Here is a 27157-nt window from a genome sequence, read left to right as displayed (position 1 = left end):
ATTCATCTCTGACTGTGATACGCACTGACTTTGGCACTAATAACAATGGTGATACGACATCAGCGAATGTGACCCGTGCTTTTGTACGTCACTAATGAGGAATGCACATGCGCACGCTTGGATAGTTTCGTTGACAGCGCTATGCGGTCAGTAAAGAAATTATAAATACGACATCAAAATGATGGTACCCCTTCCATAGGAGTTGCCAGACATGTGTATACCGTATGCATATGTACGTTACAATCGTGGAGAGTTAAGCTGCGTTAGTAAGTAGATGCACATATAACCTTATACTATAAAATAATGATAAGTTAGAGAATTTAGTTTCTTATCAATGTTTAACATAAATAAATTTAGTTATCATTAAATCTGCTAGTATGTTCACTTATCATATTTTTCTGCTTAAAATATTATCTTACTAAGGCTTGTCATATTTTTTTACTATTCCATAAATATGTACATAGATATATTTTATAGCAGTTACAAATATTGTAACAAAAATATTCTTTCTAAAATTAAAGAATAAATAGTTATGAATATTAAACTTTCATTTTTTATTATAAATATATTTGTTTTTGCTGTCATTATTATATTTTGTATTACAAAGGTATAAACAAAATGGAATATTTCTAATTTAAAAAATTTATCGTAAGCTAAAAACTGTGACTCTGTAGCAATTTTATTGTTAGTATTTGAAACGTATAGCAGTTTTAAAAGTATAGTAGTTTTTCTTTCAAATATACAATCATTGTAAATTATGATATATAGTTTCATACTTCATAACAAATTTTTTAAATTCTTTTAGTTTTTGTAATATTTTATGATTTTGTAACATAATGAAATAATTTTAATTATTTATGATAGAATACTAATTTTATTGTACATATTTAAAAACTTAATAACATTTTAAAATATTTGAAATATAATTAATATAATATATTTTATAATTTAATGATGATAACTCTATATACAGGATACATGAAAAAGCTTTGGAATACTTGTCAAAACAAGCAAAAGTGTCTTAATAAACATAAGTCCAAAACTAATGGTTTTTGATTTAGGAAGATGTTTAATATATAAAACTATAGTTTATAATAAACAAATTACATTATTATATGTATTGATACAAGGATTCGAAAACTTGATGCCAAGAGATAAGAGAAATAATGGGGATCCTTCAATATGTTAAACTGTGTGTTGAAATGAATAGGGGACATACTGAACATATGGTATAAAGCTTATATCTTACTGACAGAAGCACCTTATAACTCAGAAGTTAGTGATTTTTGAACCCATGTTTATTAAGATTTTTTGTTTTGAGTACTATATGTTTCTAGAGTTTCCCCAAATTTTTGTGTACACCTTGTATAGACGATGAGTTCACAATTTTCAAAAATTTTATTATGAAGAAAAGGTTTGTAACTTTGGAGTCACAAAAAATAAAATTAGATTAAAAGAATATTGATATATAAGCATGTGACTTTGAAGTTACATGGCATTATCGAGAATTAATGTATAATATGTAATAAATAATCATATAAATTTTAATACTCTTTTTTGTATTATATTGCATTTAGACTTACACCCATTACAATCTTAAATGTGTATAATTAATTTAACTGTTTTATTTCTATGTTAATTCTACTTAGTAAAATTTAAGCTACTTTATGTTATTTTTCTACATTCAAGGGTTATCAGTATTCTTTGAACCCGATTACATTCCTTCTTATATTTTTGGGCAATTTAATCTGAGTTTCATTGCATTTTTTTATGAAATAATACAGTTTCTTAATATCTCCCTTCTTTGGTGTAATAATTTGCTCTGTACTTCTTCATACATTGGATAGGTTTTAATACGTGCACTGCTCCTTATTCATTGTTCCTTATTCTTCATTGAAGCATTCCTGTAAATCTCAGCTGTGCTTGTAATCTTCTGAATTTTATTGAAAGATTCATTGCTAAGTAATTCTATGCTTAAATTCTTTGTCGTTATAAGCAGTATTGTACATGGATACTTCTGCTTTACTCCTATCTTATATTAGACAACTTCTTATTTTTTCCAGTAAAATATTTTTGTTTATAACTACTTTATCCTTTGTGCCTTGTTTCATGACATAGCCTTAAACCAGAACGGGCAACATCCATCGTCTATTTGCACTAATTGCATACATTTGACGATCGAAATGTATCGATCAAATCAGTATTTTTTCGGAAGCACTATAGACCAGTAATTTTTAATCTATAGTCCCCCAAGAAGCCATGAATTCTTCGCACTGCTAGACTCGCACATATAAGTTATTATTTTATTATTCGAATACAAAATATTCATTATGAGCATATGTATTTATTTATTTATATTAAATCTTTTCTGTTCAAATTTGAAGGTTGTTGATGAGTAATTGATGAGTTTTTTAAATACACATATTTAAGGCATATTACAGATTTAAATTGTCTTAGGGGTCCGCGACAACAAAAAATTATTTAAAGGAGCTCTATGGTCTAAATGCGAACGCAATGCAATTAAACTGTCCCGGACTAATTAGTCTTTTTTATTAAATAATTTTATTTAAAAAATACATTTCTGTTTAATAAAAAATAATGACAATAAAAATGTGTCCATTTTTAACAACAATTAATATTGTTAAATATTTTTATTTTAAAAATATAAGTTAATTTAAAGGGTTTAGACATAGGGTTTTCCACATATATTTTAAATTATATTCCTTAAAAAAGTGCAAAAAGATCGGTTTTTTCGAAGGTTTACTCTAGAATACTTCGTTCATAAAAATTAATAACAATTAATTTTTTATGATAGAATTCAATTGCAAAATCTGTATTTTAATATTTTATAATGAGTAACTAACACAATTAGTTAACATTAACCTTATCAGGTCCGGTCAAATGGCTGGCTTCAAAATTTAATTTAAAATTGTACATTCATTGTTATTTCTTTTGTTCATCTAACTTCATGTAAGTTTTTCACTTCAAAATTTCTTATAAATGCATAAAAATTCATATTCTAAATTTCGTAAATCTATTCATTACATTCAGTACTTCCCATATTTTTCTGACAACTATTTTTCCTGTTCCTACTTAGCTGAGATTTTTGTTTGCCATTTTTAATGTTGTGTTTGTAATATGCTTTAATCTTCCTTTGAGTGTCTTCTCCTTAAAATTTTCTTTGCTAGTTATTGCTATGTGGTCCCCTAATGTCATTTTTCAGCTATCATCTTTAAATTTTCTATTTTCATTTCATATTCTGATTCATTTGATATTATCCCTTTTTAACTTTTCACCTGTGCTTTCTTACTTATCTTTTCTTTCTTACTCCAATCGCTATTCCATCTTAATCTTATTATTTAAATTGTTCCCTACATATTATCGTGTTTTACCTACATCTCCAAAATCCTCCATCTATAAATTTTGATATTAATCTATGTTACAGAGATTTTAATAAATTAATATATTTAAGAAAATGAAACGAGCACGTATAAAAGCTATGGTTACTGTTCCAACCCGAAGGAAGCCAACACAAGATGCATCCATTACCGAAGACCCTAATTCAATTGAAAACAATGAGAAAAATAAAGATATATCTAATGACATTTGTATAACATCACAACAAATTTCAAAAGATGTTTTCCAAGAAACACAAATACAAGAAGATGATACAAAAGATGTAGATGATACAAAAAAATTACTACACCAAATTCAAGAGGTAGGAGACCAAAAAGAGAATGAGGAATTACATGTTGATAATCAATGTAGTGAATATAAGGATGACTCTACAAAAAATTCTGAAAAATCTATGAAAGAAATTGTACATTCCCCAGAAGTTTTAAATACAACACAAATTAGTAAGTATAATGAGCTACATACCATGTTATAAAAACGAATAGCTAGAATTAGAATGAATGGCAGTAAATACATAAATGAATATAATAGAATGAATATAATAGGTAGTTATATAAATTTGTATTTTATATCATTATTGATTTCTAAATTTGTTTAAATTTCTGCATGGTCTTTTTTTAATTTGGAATATGTAAATACATTGTGCATTTGTATTAATACTATGAATGTAATGTGTATTATTTTATAAGGTAATGATTGTTGCAAATATTCATAAAGATTCTTTTAGATTATTTGCTTAGAATGGAATTGATTTATTTAATATCAGATAAACTTTCTATAACTTACGCATAAGACACTATTAATTATATAGTTTACTTAAATTTAAAAATTAACGAATATGACATAAAAAAAAAGAAATCAGTTTTTCTTTAATAATAGTAAAGAAGTGATAAATAATAAATAATACAAATTATTATGCGATATTTATTTCTTATATAAAGTAAAGAATAAAACATTATAGGCTTTATCATATATTTATTGGGGAAGATGTGATTATTATAGAAGTTTATCATTTATAATAAGAAGAGCACGGGTCAAAATATTGTCATTGTGAAGAACTGTGATATTTGGTATTGTTTTAGATTCTCCTATAAAATTAACACAAAATCGGACTGGTTTTATGAAACCAACACCAAAATTCGATAATAGTAATAGAACAAGAAGGAATAGTATTCAAGGGAGTGGAGCAAGTACAAGTGAATCTGAAGATGATAGTAGGAGACTATCATGCACTATTGCTAATCATACTAGGAACGATTTAATGCAATCAACAAATAATACAAAAGATGCAGTTACTAATAATATCAAGAATAATTTAATAACATCCAAAGTAGGACAAAAGAGACGTATTTTAGTTTCAGAATCTGCAAGGAAACTAGCAGAAGCTAGAAGAGAATTTCATTTAAAACATGAAAATAAAACCCCAGATAGAAGCAAACTTACAATGTATGATTTAATTTATTATAATCCTGTTACTAATCCCATGAAAAAGTCTAAAGACTCTGCCATATCAACAAGAAGAATCTCAGAATGTCAGTAAGTATTCTATTCAGTAAATTATGTAATGTAAATATTTCAAGTGTATTGTAATATGTCTTAATTTTGGAGAAAATAGTTTCATAAAAACAATATATAAGTTGAAATACAAAAAAAAAAAAAAAAAAAAATGATCATTTTTACAGATCTGAAGAATTTCAGGAAGAAGAAAATGAAGATGATCCATCATCTACAATGCCAGTACCCCAAGTAAAAGTTGGACCGAATGGTGAATTAATAATAGATGAACAGAGTCTTGTTATAGAGCAAACTAATGCAAAGAAAAGTAGGAAAGTATTAGCAAAAGAAGCTATTATTGATGATGATAATAGTGGAAGTGGATTTTATAAAAAGCGTCAGAAAAGTAAAGAATGGTCCGCACGAGAAACTTTAAATTTCTATAGGGCATTAAATACAATTGGTACAGACTTTTTGTTGATGCAAAGTCTTTTTCCTAACAGAACGAGACAGGAAATGAAGATAAAATTTAAGAAAGAAGAGAAAGTAAATAGACAATTGGTTGAAAAAGCTCTTGCATATCATCAAGAATTTGATACTGAAATGTTAGAAAAGTCATTAGGTAAATTTGCATATTCTGTATTTATTTTTAAATTGATTGTGAATTTATGTTACTTCGTGCAAAATATTTTATGAAAAATATAAAATGATTAGATAATAAAATATATGTAAATATACATAAAAACTAAATTAAAAAATAAACGTAAAAACTTTATTGCCATTAGTACCAATTAGTACCAATATCTGGTAATACCAATTTAGTATTGATTAAAGAGTAAAAAATTTGTCTTTTAAGGCTATATGTATATTTATACAATTATTTAACATTTGATGAAAATTTCTATTTCAATATATTTTAACTTTATCTTACTGCAAATGTAGAAAACAATATTAGTTTATTGAATTAATCATATTAATTTTAAATTAATACTCAACAATAAATTACAACTTTTATATAAAGTATATTTAAAGTATATATTTTAATCCCAAAAATAATTTTGGCAAAGTGAAGTATATAAATTTATACTTATTAACAAAGATACGTAACCAAGTGCTGGAAAACAAATATTATGTTTCTTTATTTATTTTATTGGCTTTGCAGTAAAAGATTGAAATAGAGATTATAAAATTATTAAATAGTTTATTTATTGATTAATATCATGATTTTAATTGTTTATTAACAGCTGCATTTGAAACTTCAGAGAAAGAACTTTTAAGTATAAAAGAAAAACGTAAACAACAAAGGATGAAGAAGAATGAAAAATCAAGGAAACGACGAATAAGTAGTAAGTTAAAAATAAGTATAAATATTGAATTTGAAGAATTTTGACATTACACTTGCTCAAATATTTCAAATATTTTCAATTGCTTACATTTTAAAATATCTTTGTTAAAGTGATATATATATATTTAATAAAGAATGTTAAAGCTACCATATATTTATTTATTTGTAGAATTAGCACGCAGTATTGGGATTGAAAGTGAGACTGATAGTGAAGAAGGAGAAGAAGGAGAAGATGAAGAAGAAGAAGGAGAAGAAGGAGAGAAAGAAAAATGCGGCTCGGATTCAATGGTATACAAAGAAAATACAAAATCAAATGGAAAATATCAACAAACATTAAATAAGACAAATAAAAAACTTTATAAAAAACCAAGAGATGAGGAAAAGTTATTGACTGAAAGAGATGACGTAGAATCATTAAGTTCATGTAACGATGTTGACAGTGATACTGAAGTTTATCGTGTAAGACCAACAAGATCTGGAAGATTACCAAAAGTAAAAAGATTACAGGGACCTGATATAAATACGTTTGATAATGAAAAGTTAAATTATTGCTCTAATGATCATGAAATTACAATTTCATCAGAAAATGATACTAAAGTTACAGAGGATTTAATTTTTGACAGTATCAATTCAGAAATTCATCATATAGATCCTCTTAAAACAGTTATACCAAATATCGGTGACGTAGAACCAGGATCCTTTGTTATTTTGTCAAAAGAATCTCTGGAGGAACCAGGTAAAAGTGTTTTGCAAGTTTATATGGTTAGTTCGGACGTTCATCCTTAAGATTTCGAGAAACCTAACATACATATGTCACTAAACTCTTATAATTCGCGATTATAATCACTGACTATCAAATGTTAAATCACTTTCAGCAAAAAAAAATACTTAATTTAATTTACATCAAAGTTTTTAAATTAACTTAGTTTAATATACATATATCTTTATATCTTTATATCATTTAAAATTTCTACTAAAAATGTCATATACTTGTATATCATATTTAAATTTTTAGTAAGAATTCAAATGCACTTGTGTATATTATCTGTTTATAAAAAAGCACTTGATAGTGTTAGTTCATTGTTTTAGTTAAATTTTTACTTTATTTACTTAAATTTTTTATTATTAGACTAAAGAAAATTGATTTAATAATTCCTTCATAATGTGATTTGTTTGATACGAGATTATAAAGAAGATGATAAACAGAAATTATAAAGATAAGGACGCAAATATTAAACTTCACAATTATGATAAACGTAATATAGATCAATTAGTTCATGTAAAAAATTTAAATATTGTTCTATTTCCAATCATTATAAAATTCCAATTGACACATGAATATTAAATACCACTTCTAGATCAACAAGCCAAGTTCGGATGTTTATTCTATCTGTTTTTATATAAATCTAGAATGTCCGATCATAACTCTGCCTATTAATTATTGCCAGCATATATTATTATACAGTAGCACATACTTTGGAGAGTGCTATTTTCCATACAGTGCATTAATTAAGTAATAATAGTGCTAATTCTTTAAATCTTAAATGTGGCCTGGAATACATTTCAACTTTTGAATGTAGTCGTGAATTATAAATGTGAATGGTTTGACTGTTATATTCCTAGCTTTTGAGTTGTAAGTATTTATATATTTGTTCTTTTTATGATTAATTGTGAAACTTGGACAATATAATGAGTATTAGACTACTTTCCTAAAGATTCAAACGAATCATACAATATATTTGTAATTTTATAATCTTGTTTGATGCTTTTATGTATTTTTATGTGTATTAAGTTCTGTTAAATAATTTCCATACATCAGATTTTAGCAACTATCATGATGCATTGAATAAGATTGTAGTATTTAACATACCTTCTTAAGACTATCTATCAGAGTTCAACTTATTTTAATTACATTGATGTTATTTATATTGTATTTTATTATCATTTTCTAAATTGCATAATATTCTATCACATTGGAGCAATTTAGGAAATATTGTAAAATGCTGATTTTTGTAACATTTTTTACATGAACATATTTTGCTTATATATATTTTAATAGAAGTTTATTATATATAAATTTTATTAGTAGTTGAATTCATCATGACTTTATAAATATCAAGCAAAGAAATATTTTCTGAAAATTTCATTTATGTAAATATGAATTCGGTTGTAATTGAGTTAAATTAATTTTCAAAACTTGACTAAAATATACAAGCTGCATAAAAAATAAATGTCACGATCACCACTGTGAGATTCTATATCTCTGGATCGGTGAAGATTTGTTTAAAAAAGTTCCTGCATTTATTCTGTATGCACTCTGTACATATTTGCATCATTATGATATTGTAATTTGGTTTTAATTGTTTAATATATATACTTACCTGTTAATTCTCTATACTCCAAGCTTGGATTATAAGTATAGGATTAGTATTTGTAATGTTATTGCATACTTCTCATGCATTAGCAGGATAAGGTACACTTATGGGAGTTAAAGAACTAAGTATTTCATAATTTTGCCTGTTCAACATCCAGGACACCTTCCACAGTTATAAATAACTACAAAAGTATTTTACTCATTAAAATTAGATTTATCCCATTAGCAATAAAGAATAATGTGCGAAAATAGCAAATTTGCATTATTCAATAAATGGTATATTTTCCTTGTTTAAAAATATTACTATTGATAAGAAAAGTGCTTGTACGAAGTTATTAGTACAAAAGTTAAACTAATTTAGTATAATTAGAAAATTAAAATAATATACATAATAGCAAAAAAAGTTTGTATTTAATTACTTTTCAAAGAAAGATTTGGTGAACTTGTAGAACCATTCCGTCCTTTCCGATTTCTATAATTTTTGAATATTTTGTAAAGTTCAACATTTTGAACAACTTTTTCGTACATGTGTAACGGAGTCAATTTCGCTTATTTTACAAGATATTCGCAAAAAAACTGCAGGTACCACTAGAGTGTATTTCTGTCTATAGTTGTGCGTCTGTGGCTGCGTATGCGTTAGTGTTGATTGCAGGCCATTGGCCGCTTATTTTTGTTTATAAACAAATATCTACAATATATATGCGAAACTGCAAAAATTGTCTCTTATAATTGACTTAAAAATGAATATCATCAACGTATTGGGTTTGGATTAATTTTTGTAATTCGGTCGCTACGAGTCTGGTAACGCTTGCGTGAAATAATAACAAATTAATTACAAAAATAATAGACGAATGAATAATTGGTACTATTTTACGAAATAGAATAATCATTATATTTCACGGCAGCCGGCTGCCTCGCAGCGATATTGGGAAGTTTAATCCAAACTCAGACTCATTAATGATATTCACTTTTAATTGAGTTATAATTTATAAAAAGACTGCATTTCTTACAATTTCGTATATGCACGTTGTGCATGGGGTCTTAACACTCGTCCAACTCTCTTTTATAAACAGAAGATAAGCAGCCGGCAGTCGGCAACTCATATTAACGCATATGTTGCCACAGATGCACAACTACGAACAGAAATACTCTGTAGCGATACCTGTAGTTTTTTGCGAATATCTCGGAAATTAAGCGAGACCAACAGTAATATGTATAAAGAACAATTGCTCAAAATGTTGATTTCTCAAAGTTCTACAAGTTCACCAAAGATTTGTTTATCTTGATTATGAATGTACAAAATGATATACGATTTCATAGTAAACAAATTTGTTTAAAAAGTGTAGTTTGAACTTCTTTAAATATAAAAATGCAAATTGTAATTAAATTTTGTATAAAGAGATTTAAATTAATTTTATGCATGTGCATAATATATACCTTTTTCTAATAATGTTAGGTTTTTACAATAATATATTATATGTATATAAAATATATAAATATATGCTTGAATATTAATGTTATATATATATCCGTTTAATTATTTATTTTTTGTTAAAGGATTGATTTAAATTTGGTCAAGTTCATACACTGACAAGTCTTTCGGCTTTGAACAGTAGCCTTCCTATGAGATACAAAAATCACATATACTATATACATACAATACATATGTATTGTATATATTGGGTATATATGTTGATATATATTGGGATAGTAAAACTATCTCAAAGTAAAGTACAAAAGATCGATATATGAAAATATTTAAAAGCCAAATATATTTAGAAATGTATATATGTATGAATTAATAATTATTATATATCCTTATTTTTCGGCTTCACAACTTAAAAAAAGAACTTGGTTTACATATTTCTAGTTTTCACTCATTCCCTTACAGCTCCTAGAATATCCATCATAATTCGAAATACAACCATCCACACTTCCATGTCAAAACATATATCCCCTTATATATCCACAAAGCTACGGATTACATATATACATATATCTTTATTTCTCTTAACCTATATATCTTATACTCAATTCTATCTATTATCACATATTTTTCTTTGGCTTGCAATCGCTTCAGTAGCTATATTTTTACGCCTTTTCTCCTAAACTCTTAACCAATTTGTCATTGCTTCGTTAACTCTACTTTCTGCCGTATTCTCATCTCTTAGTAAACTAAAATCTAATCTATAATTGTCTTTTAACAACTGTTTCAACGTACCTATCTCTAAATTACATAAAATATATCTTCTTTTTTCTTCTGCTAACCAATAACTATTTTCCTCTTTCACATTTCCGCATCTTGTCCTTACCATTAGCCTCTTGCTGCCTTCCCTTCATTCCTTTCCCGGTTATTCCGCTTTGTCCGCTGTTCTTATGTATTTGTATTTACTATTATATTTGGCGTTTCAGATTTTATTATATCACAATTGACCTTGCAACTCTTTGATCCTTTCTGTCATAACTTTTATTAAATAAACTTCCCGCTGCCTCAGACTTTCCACACTTTAGATTGTTGTAGCTGCTTCTCTAGAAGTATTCTTTCCCTTTTTCTGCTATTCTTTGTTTCTCCTATTTTCCTTTCTTTTTCTTTCAGGCATTGTTTAACGAACACTCTACCTACACCCTTTCTAATAACCTCTTCATATCTCAGAGCTCATTCCTCTGCTTCAATCTTCTCTCTCCCACACTTAGTTTCCTCTAATATTATATACTTGGGTGTGCAGTAATCTAAATGTAAGCACTACTTCAGCGATTTATTAAGCGATCAAACATAAGCAATCATCTTTTAGTCATCCTTAAACTTTCTTAAGTTTCCCAACTTAATTGTTTCTATTCCTCAAACTTGCCTCATTGGTACCTTTGCATTCTTTACACGGTCTGTAATATGGCTAAATATAACCCCAAATTGGAAAAAAGAACGCACGCCCAAATGCATTAACTCCCCTGGACGAATGTATTGAAAAAGAGATAAATCCGAGCAATTTTTAGAATACGCCTCTCTGGATAGTGTTCACCACATGGATCGAAATAGCGAACATTAAATGTAGACTACTGTATCTCTTTTTTGATATATACAGAGCATTTATTTTATTTTAATACAGTGAAATATTTTTTAAGAAAATAATTTTACGAAAAAAATGTTTTAACATTTCTACATCTAGATTCAGATCATTTAGATCATAGATCATTTTAGAATTCTAATATCTCAAATGATATGAATTTAGTGAAAAATATATTTAAGTATTATAAAAGTACTGAAATTTTCTGTTAGACAAATAATTTTCATTTTGAATTTTAAAATATTGAATTCTATGGTATGAGGTTACAAATTAGATTAGAACAGCATAGTATAGCGCTCATATATTAATAACAATCGATCGCGTTTATAATAAAATAGAAATAAATTTCGTTTTATAAGCTTATATTACAAGTTATACATTTATTTAAATCGTCAATAAAAATACATAGTGTATGTTGTACAAGTATAGCAAGAAAGTTTTAATAACATAATTCTAAGGTGTCACATGGTATCCATTTTGAACTTTCTAATGCATCCCACAAGTTATAATCTTGTTCTATTATTTCTCTATTAAGTTTATCAATGTCTATGGGAACAGAATGTTCTATAAATAAAAGAAAAATTATGTTCACTATACAAAATAATGAATGCATATTATAGTAAAAATTTCCAAGTATATTTTATGTTTCGTGAGTTAAGAAAATTTAAAAATATACTTATAATAATATAAATTATTTACTCTTGAAAATTAAGCTAAGTTTTTTCATTTAGAGAACAAAAGCATAAAACTGAGTAAACTTTTTTAAATTATACATTAAATATTATTCACTAAATAAAGCATATCGTCAATGATATTAGTCAAAATAAGGTTAATGCTATGTTAAGTATTCATTAATGAAATGATATTGTTATATCTATAAAAGATGTGTTTCATACCAATTAATTCCAATTCATCTTCTTCAGGTTTTTGATCAGATATATAGCTATTATATCCATCTGATGTAGGTTCACTTTCATAATAACCTTGTTGCCATGCACTGTAACTGTTCCAGTAAGATGATGTGTCATAGTAATTGTAAGCATCTGAATTTAAATTTGATGGTGTATATTCTGATGATGATTGCGGAGGCGTTGACCTGAAGAATAGGAAACTTATTTATTGATACTATATGATAATTTATGTTTTATAGATAAAAAATTAAAGTATGATTTGCACACCCTGATAATTTATTCCAAGGCCTTGGAACAGCATTGCAAATTTTTAATGACTTTGTTCCTAATCCTCTATATCCATTCATAGTAACTAAACTATTCTTCTGCTCTTCTTCATTAGCAAATCTGACAAAACCATATCCTTTACTAAATCCAGAACTGTCTAAAATTACTTTTGCTGTTCTAATTGAATTATATTTAGCAGCAAATGCTCTATATAAAGAATAATCATCTACATCTGTTGATAAATCTCCAACCCAAATACTAAATTCTCTTTCTGTTGTTGGTTTTCCTGTGGTACTAGCATGATTTAATCGGAATCTTACAGCCTAAAATATAGAAGACATAAAAGTTCAAACTGATGCATATATTCATATAAATAAAAATACAATAATTTATCAAAAAGATTGCATTAAAAATTTTTAAATTCTTACTGGATTTGAACCAGGTATCACTTTGCCATTTAATTTATGCATTGCATCAAGTGCCATTTCGTCAGTTGGAAAATGTACAAAGCAATAACCTGCAGGTTCACCAGTGTAACGGTTTCTCATTACTTTAACTGTTTGTGGTTGTTCTCCCATTTTATGAAAAGCATTCATTATAAAACTTTCTGTCATATATGGTTCTAACTAAAACAAAATATACTTTCAACTTCATTGTAAAACATAGATACAAAATATAAAAAATATATTTTTGTATAAAATAATAAGTAGTCTTTACTTACACCACCCATCCATAATTGACATAATACCATAGGTCCAGACATTTTCTTGTTTATAATTGTTTAAAACAGAAAAATCTCGTAAAATTCTGCAATGAAACAAAACAATTCATAATTTTCATCACTTAAATGAAAGCTATTCAGTTTATCTATTTCTATACAAATATGACTATTATATTTATATATTTAATTTTGTGCTATAATCTCCTTAGTGTACTATCAATTATTATGAACATAATATATGCATATGTATAAGACGTAATGTTTTATTAAAGTTGTTTACTATAAGAAGAGGTTAGAATCTAGATAAATTAACTCCTGTCTAAATTTGGATTCATTTAAACTAGTATAAATTTAAGTAAAACGATATTATGTTATGAACTTACTGTTTTCATTAGATTTCTACTTTAGTAACTATTACTTTGTATTAATTAATATAATAATGATTATGTAAACTGTAATTATTTTAAATAAATTTTGCTCCCTTTACTCTTGAGTAAGTATACTTGTAATGGTTATTCAGTTTCATTGTTTCTATATAAAATAATTAACAAACATTACTTATCATTTGAATATTACTTATGTAGTATTCATCAGATGGTACGTAAATAAGATAGTAAATAAGGAACATAAGGAGTAAAGTAACGAACATTGCTAGTAAGCGTCTAACCTCAAACCAATCACGACTATAATTTTAAATGTCAACTTAGGAAAACTATTTTGAAAAAATTAAGATTTCTAAAAACATGGTGGTATACTTGCTTATAATAATAATATTTATGGAATTAATCCTTGCATCTCATCTTGTTTCAACATATAAAAGCTGCTTTAGATATAATACTTGAAATGTTAAGACATGTTTGGATTGAATAATTGCGAGAAAGCTTTGTAGTAATTGATTTTTGTATAATAATTGCATATTGTTAACAATTTTAATAATAATGAATGCCAAAATTGAGATTTTATATTTATATACAAAAAATTATTTATAGTTACTCTAATGGTATGATGATTAACTAAGAAAAATTATTTATCAAAGTATTGATGTATAAAGAATTAATGTATTAAACTATTGATGTATAAGTTTTCACAGTGAAGAAATTGGGTTAATAACTTTTTTATCTCAAAAAATAAAACATTTTTCATAATGTAATCCATATATCGCATATGAAATAACAAAAAATAATGGATTTCAATGGGACTTTGATTAAAACTATTGGAACATCTTTTTTAATAAATATTTTTTGTAAGAAACCATGATAACTTATTTATATATCTATATATCTAGCTTTTTCATATTATTTCCCTGAATGACTCATTTAAATTTATAACTTTGTAATTAATTAAATAACTTTCCTTGGCTTGAAAATATATCCATTCTTTTATTTCTAAATAGTTCATACTGTGACTTAAACCACATGAATTTCATTACATGAACATATTTATTGGTGTCATGTTTGATATTAATAACATAGTTATCTAGAATGGATAAATGCTATTAAGAGAGAAAAAATTTGTATGTGGATGTTTTATTGTAAAATCCAAAGTTTGACTAATAGTTCCTATTTCTCTATAATGTAAATTTATACTTTCCAATATCAATTTCTAACTGAATTGTAAAAATAAGTATATATTGCAAACAAAATTATTTTTATTTGAATATTTTTTAGTCTTTATGATAATTTTGCATGTATTCAAATGTAACAATTTAGAAAAAATGTTCAAATTATTGTCCTATAATATCAATGCATTTTTAAACTTAACTTATTTATCAAATTTAATTTAACAAATTTTAGCATACATCACTTTTCAAACAAATAGGTGTATCAAGAACTACATCTAAGAACTATATATAAGATCCCCAAATTTTCTGCCACAGAAGACTTAGAGTTTACACACAGACATAGAACAAATCTAAGCATATTACAGATAAGTAAGAACATTTATTTTGACTACTGCTTTGATCATCCATAATAGAGAAATAGAGAGAAATAGAGAAATAGGGAGCTAAGAGAACAGTGCATGACAAATGTAAATTCAGTAAATATTTTTTTTTTATGAAAATATTTAAAACAAAATGAAAATCATATGAAGAATCTTTATTGAGAGTTTTATAGAAAAAAAAGATGACTTAATTGATATAAGAATAAATTTTGTACTATCAAATCTTATTTAAATACTCATTAAGCTTGACAGACTAATATTCAAATTATTAGTTTAAATATATTTACAAATCCTAATATTCCAATATTTAGAAATAAGTATATAGGATATCCCGTGTAACTAAGATAAACTACAGTTCTGAAACTGTAGAAGCAAGAAAAAATTGTCCTTAGACAAAATTAGATAGTTTTGAACAATATATGACCTGGTGTATATATTCATACTGAAAGTGATGCCATTTTTAAGATTTTAAGATCATCTTTATTCTTTTAAATAGACATAACTTTTTGTACAAGTATATTAATTGATGTGTCTTTTAATTTTCTATATAATACAAAGGTATTAGAAAACTTGTGTTCAAAAATGTTTAGTTTAAAAGATATTTTAATTTTAATTTCATCAAATTGATTATGAAAAATAAAAAAAACATAAACATTCCAACAAGTCAAACAAGTTTTGATACATTATTAATGGTTTCATTAAGAATAATAATAATTTATCAGAACCTATACTTATGTATACAAAAATATGAAAATACAAAAAATTTAGTAAGATAAGTTACTAAATTATAATATATATATAAAACTTCCTGTTCTTAATAATCTTTCCTTAAAAAATAAATGCATTTAATATTTATGCTATAAAAGCAATTTCTACTAAATCCATCTTGAAACTGTGATATAAATACAGTGACTCACAAAAATATGCAAATAATTAACATAGAATTTTTTATGAATATATTATATGTGCTATACAAATCTCTTAAAAATTTTTTTGATATTGTAATGAAACATGACGATTGCAAGTATAACAGTAGAATTTGAAACCAATCCAGAAATACATATAAAAGTTGCAAGGCATTTATTGTAAATATACATTTAGTAAAGAATTAATATTCAACATGAATAGTAGTCTTAAACAATAATTACCGTTAAAGATTATATATTATGTCTTATAATTTATTAATATAGTGAAAGACTGACTGTTTAAATATTTTGGTGATCTTTGCGAAGTATATACTTCCAATAAATATATCTTGTAACTTGTATATTTTATATATTATATATTTTTTATTTTCTATTTTAACACATTACACAAGCAATGAATTTGAAATTATCACATGATAGTTTAGCTTTAAATAAAAGCATTTTTACTTTGGTTAATGTGCCAACAGCAATTAGAACAATGCTCTATACATTTAAAATATATTAATGTCATATCACAGATAGCAAAAAATTAAGTCTTGGTTTGAATTTTATCTACCATTTCTGGAAATTTTTTTGTATATTTCTTTTTAATATGTAATTGCAGTATGTAAAGATGCGATAATGTAGCATATGTTTTTCCATATAATATTATATAAAACACGTTCCTGTATATATAGCTTTCTTATGTTTATAAAAATTATATAGCTTTCTTGATAAATATAAGCTTTTTAGGATAATTATAATCTACCTAGATACTTGATATATAAGTTTTGTTCTTTTCTGTATTTCCTTTTCCAGAAAAATTGTAATAATTGTATAAGAAACAGTTAGAATTTGTACATCTTAAATAAGAATAAGAATAATATAATAGTAAGTAATACTTTGGGATAACCTTCAATTAGATGAGTCCTTAAGAAAACTACATTTTACTTCTGCATAAGCATATATAAATTATTAACAAATTTTGTACAAAATATTCTCCTACTTATGCTAAATATTTAGGGCATTGTAATAAAGATTTATTATGTTACATTAAAGATATTCAAAAGTCGCTAGAGACACTAGAGTTATAAAGACTTCATAACAAACATTTTTTCTATTTTTCTATAAGCTATTATATAAATTAGCAAAATGAACAGTTTGGTATTTTAATGTTTATTTATACATTTGTAGAAAATATTGCAATCTTCTGAAGTCACCGACATCTTTGCAATATTATTCCATAAGGTTAAGAAAAAAAATAATAAAGAATAAAACAAATAATAAGTAAGAATAAGATGGAAAAGGAGAAGGAGAGGTAGAGCAAGAGAATCATTACGAATATCTAGTAAATTATATTTTAAATTATCCATACCAGGTTTTCTTTAATATCATAGATGCATACACACACACACACACACACACACACACACACACACACACAGAGTCGTAGTATACTGAGAATTTATAATAGTAAAGGATGAAATAGTGCCATAGACATGTAGTTACGAATAATATTGATAAATCATGTTCATGTATGTACACATATTGTGTTCCGACATTTTCTATATCTTTACAAATAAAATACTTGTCTTTTAATTGAATAGTAATGCAAAATTGTGGTTTGTAATTTATTTAATATTTTGAGATCATTTACTTTTTTGTTAAAAATATACGTGCCTACATATTTCTAAAAACTTTCTTCTTCTTTAACTTTAATGATAATTATTACTAAATACATTTAAATTTCTTTTCTTTCATAAAAATATGGCTTTTGAAATAAATAAAATATACTAATTATTATTTTAAATTAATGTGAAATAGTTATCATTGTTAACGAATATAATTTTTCCTCAGTGGTGATAATGAATTGTGATATCACGGCAAATAAACATGGCGCTTATTTGATACCGGAGTCTTTTACTTGGACTAAGCCGCAAACGTTGTTTCAATTTATATCAAGTTAGCAATTTCATTTCCCGCATTTTTTCATAGATAATTCAAACTATTTACGATACGGTGAATGTATCGTCTATATTTCGAACTGTTTTTACGAGGAAACGTTTGATAGACCTGAACGTCATACATGTCAAAATGGCCCGGGAATATGATCATTTATTTAAGCTTCTAATAATAGGAGATAGTGGTAAGTGCACAAATTTTCATTGCTGTTAAATATATTCAATAATAAACAAATATAATTGTACACTATGATAAGTTAAAAATTATACAGAAGAATATAATGCTATTTATATTTTTGATAAAAAATAGACAACATAAATTTATCATAATCAAAATTATCAGAAAATTATATTTCATATGATAATAATTAAAGAAAATTTCATTAAGAAAATTTTTACTTTTCCAAAATTTCATTAAAATTTGCCATTTACAAGTGATTTTCTTTTTAATGTACAATCAAGAATATACATAAGATTCCTTAGAATTGTATAATTATTATTATTAAGTAAATTAGTAATTTATATGTATTTATATTATATTACAAGTAATTATGATGAACAAGTTCGTTATCTTTACCGTGTAACAGTCTTTGAAACTTTTGGATATATTATATATTCAAAAATTTTTTGACAATCTAAAAAAATGCTTTAATATTAAATATTGAATGCAGTTTTGTAAAACTTTGATGTTATAATACTATAATAAGATATAAATAATAAAATAGAATGAAGTGTTATTGTGTACTTAATATAAATGAGTCATTAAAATTCCTTTTTAATGAAGACAATAGAAATATTTTTCCTATATATTTTTCCTACTTATTTTATTAAATTAAAAAATTTTAAGAATATTATTATAAGAACTAAGCTAATATTTTGTTTAAGATATTATGATATAACTTATTACAAAGTATTTGAAAGTATACAATTTTAATGAATTTACAAAATTAATGTAAATCTTCCAATTATTTCATTATTTAATAAAAAGAACTATTTTTTGTTACATTTACATAATGTTATGTACATTTACATAATTTATATTTATATTTTTGCATTTTATTAAGTTTGTTAATTTAATTTTGAATAGTGATAGTAGATTATGTTCAATGTTATGATTTTATTATTAGTTTATCGTACTGATGGTTCCTCCATTTGAGGAATTATCTTGAAGACTATCAATAATGTACGTATGTGCAAAGTAAAATAAATGTATATATTATATGTTCTTTTAATTGTAATACATATTTGATTTTAACTAACAAGAAGAAACAGTGATATAATTATTAGTTTAGTCATCAACTTTCTTTTTCTAATTTGGGATGAATCTAACAAACCTATATATTCGTACATACATTTTATCTGAAAACATGTTTAGCATTAAAATTCCAATAAATGAAAATGTGCCTACCATTAACTAACATCATATAATATTTCATTTCAGTAAAAGCAATAATATATTATGTCTTACTTCAAATTTTATATATTATTATTTGAATTAGTATTAGTAATTAATGTTTGAATTAATATATTTATTGAATTTTTTCTTATTTTAAATATTTTTTTACTTTTTCAAAATATTATAATATCAATCCTTTTCTTAGAGTTTCATAACGTTTTGTAATTTAATGAGTGTCATTCTGTAAGTGTCGATTCTTTCAAAAGTAGTAAATACAGAATTCAAATGAAGTATTTTGTTACAATGTTTAAAGAATCACCCATAATATTCTTTCATCGGACATAATATTAAATACAAATTATTTGATATTATAAACGTAATTAAACATAATTAAATGTAAGCTAAGATTATACTATATTATATACTAAGATTATATTAAGATTATTATAAATTGATTAAACAAATGATTTATATAAAATATCCTTGGATAAATGTTACAATTTATTTTTTCTAATACTATTAAATGTAATGTAACATTTAATGTACATGTTTTTTATTATTTGCTTGTTTAGACATTACTTTTTCAGTTATTTAAAATGCTATTTATTTAAAATTTAACTAATTTTGTTATGTTACATTGGGAAAATTATTAATTTTTCTAAATTGATCGAACTCTATGGTTTATGAATATATTTTTTTGTTGTTTTCTGTCATTGGAATTATTGTTGGTTATATATATTATTTCTAATATGTTTTCAAAGAATGAATATCATTTACATTTATACTATAGATATCGTATCTGTCTATTACTAAATTGTGTGTTTATTTTTTATCACGTGTTTGTAATTACACAAAATAAAAGTAAATGTTTTAGGTAATGTTGAAGGAAACTATTTGAAAAATGAAGTACTTCCTGATGGATTGATTAAAGATACTCCATTAATAATATTAAAAATTGTAATATATAATAATAAGGCAAAGAAAGTCGCTACATTTAGTAAGCTTTGAGAAACTAATTTGTATCATCTTAGCTAGGGCTTTCTCTATTATATAAAAATTATTTTTGTTAATAATAGATATGTTTTATTTATCATCTATCAGATTATAACAATCTATATTTATTATATTACATAAACATATTTGTATTTATATGAGCTGCATTTGTTAAATTATATTCAACATTTCTTTTTCATTTTTTGTTTAAGGAGTAGGTAAAAGTTCTCTGCTATTACGATTTGCTGACAATACTTTTAATGGCAGTTACATAACGACAATAGGAGTGGATTTTAAAATTCAAACTGTGGATATAGATGGTGAGAGAGTAAAGCTCCAAATTTGGGATACAGCTGGACAAGAACGTTTTCGGACAATAACTTCAACTTACTACAGGGGAACACATGGTGTTATAGTTGTGTATGATGTGACCAGTGGTGATTCTTTTGCTAATGTTAAAAGATGGTTACATGAAATCGAACAAAATTGTGATGTGGTCAACAGGGTACTTGTAGGAAATAAAAATGATGCACCTAATGAAAAGGTGGTATTAACAGAAGATGCACAAAGATTTGCTAATCAAATGGGAATTCAGTTATTTGAAACTTCTGCTAAAGATAATATAAATGTGCAAGAAGTAAGTATGATACAGTATACGTATATCTATGATTCATGTTACAACATGTTTTTATAAATAATAATTTGTAAAATCTAATATTTGATATAATTAAATGTACTTACATATATATTTCATATTATTAATAATTGATTATTTCAATGTTGTTTACAGTGTTTTAAATGCCACTATATGATAACCTATCTTTTGAAATTAATGATTGTATTTTTAAATAAGAATATAAACATATTTTAACAATATGGCAATTGCATGTATTACTCAGAAATTTATAGACATTTGTCTATTTTTCTAACAAATTTTATAAAATAATTTTTCTTTTTGACTTTCATATGATGATTTTCATATGATATAATCTCTTAATAATTTATATTTTTCATTATCTCTTTTTTACTATTAGATTTATCAGATTTAAATAGTGTTTGTTACTGCTATGCTAACAATTGTAATTGCTATGCTACACACATTTTACTACATTGTCTTCATTTATGTAGATATATGAAGACATATTATCTATCAGTTTTATATTGTGCATATTTTATAATTTTTTTGTAATACGAAATATTCAAGAAGAAGACCAACAAAGTTTGTCATTATAATATTATTAACATGCATAATATTATTTTAAATAAGATTTTATACATTATTATTTTATACATCATGGTCTTTTTTCTTGAACTATGGAAAGTATATTGATATAAACTACAAATAATTAGGCACTTTCCTATTATTTAACTTTTGTTTAATAATTTATGTAAAATTTTGTGAAGTTGTGTTTGATGTCGAAACATTGGTTTGTTTTATGTACGTTGTTAGAAATTATCATTTTCTGTCCTTATATACACAAGTATATATGCTTCATTGAATATCGATATTTAAAAATTATATACCAAGTAAATTTACTCCATATATGTACCAAATTTCAAACCAATCAATTATTTAATAAGATTATCTTTTTAGAAAATTATATCAAATATTACAATGAAGAGTAATTTGAAAAAATATACACTTGATATTTTAGATTAATACGAATCAAATTGCTGCTTATTTATTTTTAATCTGCTATATTAGTCTTATACAGCCATCTTTTTTTTTCTGTTAAAATGATCATACTTCTATCAAATTTTATTTTTGTAAGAAAGATTATATCATTTCTTTATTTTATGGAGTACTATAGAACTAATTTTTTTAAAAACTAAACTTCAAAGAAACAAATTTTTTTCTACATTTCTGATTTATGTCTAATATTAAAGAGTTTTTTTTTTATAAAGGTAATGTAGGACTTCTTTAGTACTAAATAAATAAATAAATAAATATGTTAAATTTGACAGTGATATAACTTTAATTATATTAATTTGTTGCATTTAGATGTTTATGGCTATAACGCGGCAAGTATTAAGAACCAAAAAAGAAAGGAAGGAACGACAAGCTATACAAACCAGTGAAACAGTCAATTTAAGGAAAAGCACAAAACAGCATAAAAAAAAGTGTTGTTAACAGAATTGTATAAGCATGCAATCTGTTCTTAATACCATTTAATAGAGTAACAAAAATGAAACAAAACTAAAACAGAGAGCATGCTATAGCAACAAAATGATCATGTAATGTAATATCAACGTTTTTTAAAACTATTAAGTTTTGTATCTAAATTACAACATCGAAGATTGTATTCTCATAGAAATATACTTTGATGCTAGCAATGTTCAATATACATAGGATGCAAATGTTATGAGTGTGTAGTGTTTATTTAGTAAAAGTAACTTTGTAAGTAACACACTTTTCAACAAGCTGCATATTTTGAATGTGGCATTAGGAACATAAAGGCCTATTTATATTGTACAATTTACAATTTACAAAAAATTAGCACAAAAAAGAAAAATGAATTAAATTATATACATAGCTGCTTCTTATTCATTCTTTTTACTGCAAAATATTATTTATAAAGAAAAGTGGTATAAAGTAGAAGATAAAGAAATATATTGTACAAAGCTCAATCTAAATTTATTGAATAAAATGAAAAAACGTAAAATAATGTATGTGAGATTTGAATGATTACGGATAAATTTTTCTTAATAAGTTACCATAATGTGAATTCAACATAGATAAGACATGCTATTTAATAAACAGAAGACGATCTATCTTCATCAGCAGGTTCAGGCAATTTTGTGCATATTCATTGTACAAAGTTCCTGTAGTTTGATGACGCTTTAGAATGGACTTTATAAATCAAATTGAAATAAACAGTAATATATTTACGGTATAACAGAGGCAAGCTATTTAATTGACGAAGGAAAGGTTGCACTGTGTCAATTTAAATATTATAAATTCAATCAAAATATAAACACAGACTATTCATTATTTAAAAACTGAATTAACAAATTGAAAAAAATTTTAATTATTTATTTTTTCAATATGAATATATGTTGTAGATTTATATTCTGTAAAGTATACCTTGCAATATGTTAATACAATACTATTAGCATTTGTGAAATTTTTATTTTTATGAACTTGATTGAAATAATTAATTTTTTAAATAATATGAACTGAAATTTTTATTTTGTTTACAATCAGTTTCATTGTTGAAACTATTATAAGTGTTTCCATTATCATAATAATTTAAGCAAAAATTATTAGCAAATTTTTTAAGTATGTATTACATATAAACATTTAAAGTTAAACATTTTGTAATTATTGAAAAGAGAAACTTCTGAACACATAATAAGTTGCCAGTAATTTGATAATAAATATGATTGACATATTATATGTGCTATAATAACACAATAAACGTATTTTATCATCTGTGATAATAGTTAGGATACTTATCTAGCTGCCACTGTAATACCGTTAAGAACAGCTCCGTAAATTATTGTAATTGATATTACAAAGTTTTGGTCAAAATAACATATCTTTCAAATGGGGGAATGAAGCGGCATCCTATAATATGTAAATATTCTACTTGCCAGTTTTAGTGGCATATTACAAATATTCCAATCAAGCATATTCAATATTGTTTACTGTTATACAGTTATAACATTGTAATATGAATTATTATATACTTTAAACTATAAATAAATAGAATCTATGTGTACATGTGTGTTGTGTGTGAATATACTTCATATTTTTTTTAGATTATTTATCGCCTCTCCCATTTTTATTTACATTTAAGTTCTATGATAATTATAAATTAAAGCATTGGATATCATGCATTTTTATATACTTCTTTGTTTTCAGCAATTATAGACATAAATATAATATTGCAAAAAAAGCTTATAAAAGAATAAAAATCTGTTCGCAAAAATTATTATTAAGTAGTTACTATTAAGGTGTAAAAATTAACAAGAAATATGAACAAGTTTAAATATATTTGTCATGACTAAATCAATTTATTTACAAAAAGTAACATTAAGTAACATTAATTGATATTAGAAGATATTGGCATAATTTCCTTTTTGGTTTAACCCTTTTGTTTTATTTTTGATATCATAAATACAAGACAGTAAATATTAAAAATTTTTGTAAAATAATACATTTTCATAGGGGTTAATATATGGAATTGTAAGGTTTAGAAATTGTTTTTATATTATATTTTATTCTATAAACAATAAAGTTTCCTTACGCATTACAATACAATTTTTAAAAACTGAATCAAAAGTATTTTTGGAGTTCTAGATATGGATAAGAATAAAATTTTAAACAGGGAATATGGATTAAATTAGTTTTCTTTTACTAATTCTCTTATTAAATTGAATGGTTTTTATTTAAAAAATTTTCCTAATTTTATTCCCAATTTTTATAATCAAGAAAGATGTATGGTTCGTGAAGCAAAGTTGTTGATTAAAAACCCTGCATTAAAAGCAATAAATATGTATAACATTACTTTTCCTAAATAACATTATTTTTTATATAATTTAAGATTTGTGATGTATAGCAATATAAACTTTAGTACATTACTAAATGCTAAAATAAATTATTAATCATCTTTGTGAAAGATAAATATATCTCGTGTATATTTAAATTAATTGCTTATATCTATGTAATTTATGTGAAACTAATACTAAATAATATAATAATTATAATATTTCATAGCCATTATATGTTTTATATTGATTTCAAAATTTTGTTGAACTAAAAGTTAACACTAGAAATTAAAAAATACATAGAATCATTAAATATTGATACATAATGAATAATTTTGATTAATAAATTTATATATATGTAGAAATAATAGTATTTGTACAAAAAATAAGGATATGTAATAAACATGGAATTATCAACAATCAGTGTGTATTATTTATAATGAGTAGGATATAGGAAAATATAAAATTAAAAACAATTAAAGTTTAAGAGATATAAAGCTAACTTTTGCAGTCATACGAGATTTAAATTTTATCCTTAATTTAGTTGATTTAGTTGTTTTGTATTGTAGTTTCAATTCAAATTTAATTATTACATATGGAAATGTTGTTTTCTAATGATTATTCTTTAAAAACAATAATAAAACTAATGAAGGCATTTTGTAAAGAATATAGGACTCCTTCAAACCCCTTAAATACAAAAGGGTGGATAATAAGGATGTCAGTAATGGAACTAATGATTATTGTACGATATATTTTTTTCTTATTAAGAATGAATTTTCATTTAATGATCAAGTATATGTTATAAGATCAAGTATTATAAATATAATATAATTGTATTATTCAAGTAATTAAAATTACTCGCATTATTTCAATTTATAAATCATTAGATATATATGTAAACTTTTTTTTCAAAAATTAAATCTCAAAAGCAGAAGAGAATAAAATCTAAGAAAGAAAAAAAGAGAAAATTATTTATTCAATTAGATTATGTTTAAAATGTAGTAAAACTTATTGGTAAAGAATAATATATATTAAAAATAGTAATATGAATTATAAACGGTCTAAGAAATATTCGGTAAAATATTATCTAACATCGCTGAAACAAACGTTATTTATTATATATCTGTATACACACATATATACATATATCTGTATATACACATATATGTACATATGCAAATATAAATTGTGTAACCTCACATTTTTTAAAGGAGAATCTGTAAAATTTGTATGTAAAAAGAATAATATAAAAATTTTACATTTAACCATATAAATTAATAAGAATTACATATAACGTATTGTTATAGACGCGTAAAATGATATACAGTGTAATTTATACATATATTATGATACTAGTATTGTTATCCATACTTACATAGTATATATAAATACATACATAGATATATATACATACATATATACATACATCGTACACACACATACATATATACATATCCTTTGTCATTAAACTCTAAAATCTGTAGCACTCACATATTTTAAATTGATCTTACTCAACGTGTTTCGTATTCTGATGAAAAAAAAGATTATTAAATAACTTTAATTCTATGAAATATTTATCACATTGATTAATATTAAGTTGAGCAGTTACATATTATTTTATGTATATATATATATAATACAAGGCAACGTGTATATATATATACATACATGCGCACACGCAGCATATAAACGCGTGGTAACATTATGTGTATATATATATATATGAATATAGGTAATAGGTATATATATATGAATATAGGTAATAGGTATATATATATACCTACTGTATATCAGAGTCGATATATATTAGAGTCAAATACTGGTAAAATTTTAGTTTGTGTATTATTATTTTGTATATTGTACAAAAATATTACCTCTAAAC

At 24.5% G+C, this 27157-nt stretch overlaps 4 protein-coding genes across 11 annotated transcripts in view; 2 read left to right on the top strand and 2 right to left on the bottom strand.

Moving 5' to 3' along the window:
- The window catches only part of Nop5 (nop5 ribonucleoprotein), a 91238-nt gene that overhangs the window by 19990 nt on the left and 44091 nt on the right, over positions 1-27157 (bottom strand). The window lies entirely within an intron of this gene.
- On the top strand, positions 189-9972 carry Bdp1 (transcription factor TFIIIB component B'' homolog Bdp1). 2 transcript variants are annotated; one of them, XM_072023004.1, is made up of 6 exons: positions 189-266; positions 3446-3857; positions 4497-4950; positions 5097-5530; positions 6153-6254; positions 6423-9972. In XM_072023004.1, the coding sequence occupies exons 2-6, from the start codon at positions 3476-3478 to the stop codon at positions 7037-7039; spliced, it is 1989 nt and encodes a 662-aa protein (XP_071879105.1). In that variant the 5' UTR covers positions 189-266; positions 3446-3475; the 3' UTR covers positions 7040-9972. The 2 variants fall into 2 exon arrangements, with proteins under 2 accessions (XP_071879105.1, XP_071879106.1); XM_072023005.1 differs by lacking the exon at positions 189-266 and adding an exon at positions 825-1275.
- On the bottom strand, positions 12056-14544 carry Secp43 (tRNA Selenocysteine associated protein). 4 transcript variants are annotated; one of them, XM_072023033.1, is made up of 6 exons: positions 14344-14544; positions 13589-13674; positions 13296-13493; positions 12868-13190; positions 12586-12785; positions 12056-12253 (listed from the first exon to the last, which is right to left on the bottom strand). In XM_072023033.1, exons 2-6 carry the CDS (start codon positions 13628-13630, stop codon positions 12129-12131), a joined length of 888 nt encoding a protein of 295 aa, XP_071879134.1. In that variant the 5' UTR covers positions 13631-13674; positions 14344-14544; the 3' UTR covers positions 12056-12128. The 4 variants fall into 4 exon arrangements, with proteins under 4 accessions (XP_071879134.1, XP_071879135.1, XP_071879133.1 ...); XM_072023034.1 differs by having other exon boundaries at positions 14348-14544; XM_072023032.1 differs by lacking the exon at positions 14344-14544 and adding an exon at positions 14165-14225.
- On the top strand, positions 17823-24506 carry Rab35 (RAS oncogene family member Rab35). Of its 4 annotated transcripts, none has more exons than XM_072023036.1 (4): positions 17823-17969; positions 18292-18580; positions 20997-21421; positions 22787-24506. In XM_072023036.1, the coding sequence occupies exons 2-4, from the start codon at positions 18529-18531 to the stop codon at positions 22913-22915; spliced, it is 606 nt and encodes a 201-aa protein (XP_071879137.1). In that variant the 5' UTR covers positions 17823-17969; positions 18292-18528; the 3' UTR covers positions 22916-24506. The 4 variants fall into 4 exon arrangements, with proteins under 4 accessions (XP_071879137.1, XP_071879140.1, XP_071879138.1 ...); XM_072023039.1 differs by having other exon boundaries at positions 17836-17969; positions 18430-18580; XM_072023037.1 differs by having other exon boundaries at positions 17903-18056.

The sequence above is a fragment of the Bombus fervidus genome, chromosome 3 (genome assembly GCF_041682495.2).
Source record: "Bombus fervidus isolate BK054 chromosome 3, iyBomFerv1, whole genome shotgun sequence".
NCBI lineage: Eukaryota > Metazoa > Arthropoda > Insecta > Hymenoptera > Apidae > Bombus > Bombus fervidus.
The sequence above is the reverse complement of the archived record's forward strand: the minus strand, read 5'-3'. Positions and strand labels throughout refer to the sequence as shown.

Bases quoted from the DNA above. Each gene is read 5' to 3' on its own strand.
- Bdp1 (XM_072023004.1), top strand. From the start codon at position 3,476: ATGAAACGAGCACGTATAAAAGCTATGGTTACTGTTCCAACCCGAAGG. The intron at 3,858-4,496 runs GTAAGTATAATG...GTATTGTTTTAG, and splicing joins TTTAAATACAACACAAATTA to ATTCTCCTATAAAATTAACA. The intron at 5,531-6,152 runs GTAAATTTGCAT...GTTTATTAACAG, and splicing joins AATGTTAGAAAAGTCATTAG to CTGCATTTGAAACTTCAGAG.
- Secp43 (XM_072023033.1), bottom strand. From the start codon at position 13,630: ATGTCTGGACCTATGGTATTATGTCAATTATGGATGGGTGGT. The intron at 13,494-13,588 runs GTAAGTAAAGAC...ATTTTGTTTTAG, and splicing joins GTCAATTATGGATGGGTGGT to TTAGAACCATATATGACAGA. The intron at 12,786-12,867 runs GTGTGCAAATCA...CCTATTCTTCAG, and splicing joins CCTTGGAATAAATTATCAGG to GTCAACGCCTCCGCAATCAT.
- Rab35 (XM_072023036.1), top strand. From the start codon at position 18,529: ATGGCCCGGGAATATGATCATTTATTTAAGCTTCTAATAATAGGAGAT. The intron at 18,581-20,996 runs GTAAGTGCACAA...TTTTTGTTTAAG, and splicing joins TCTAATAATAGGAGATAGTG to GAGTAGGTAAAAGTTCTCTG. The intron at 21,422-22,786 runs GTAAGTATGATA...TGTTGCATTTAG, and splicing joins ATAATATAAATGTGCAAGAA to ATGTTTATGGCTATAACGCG.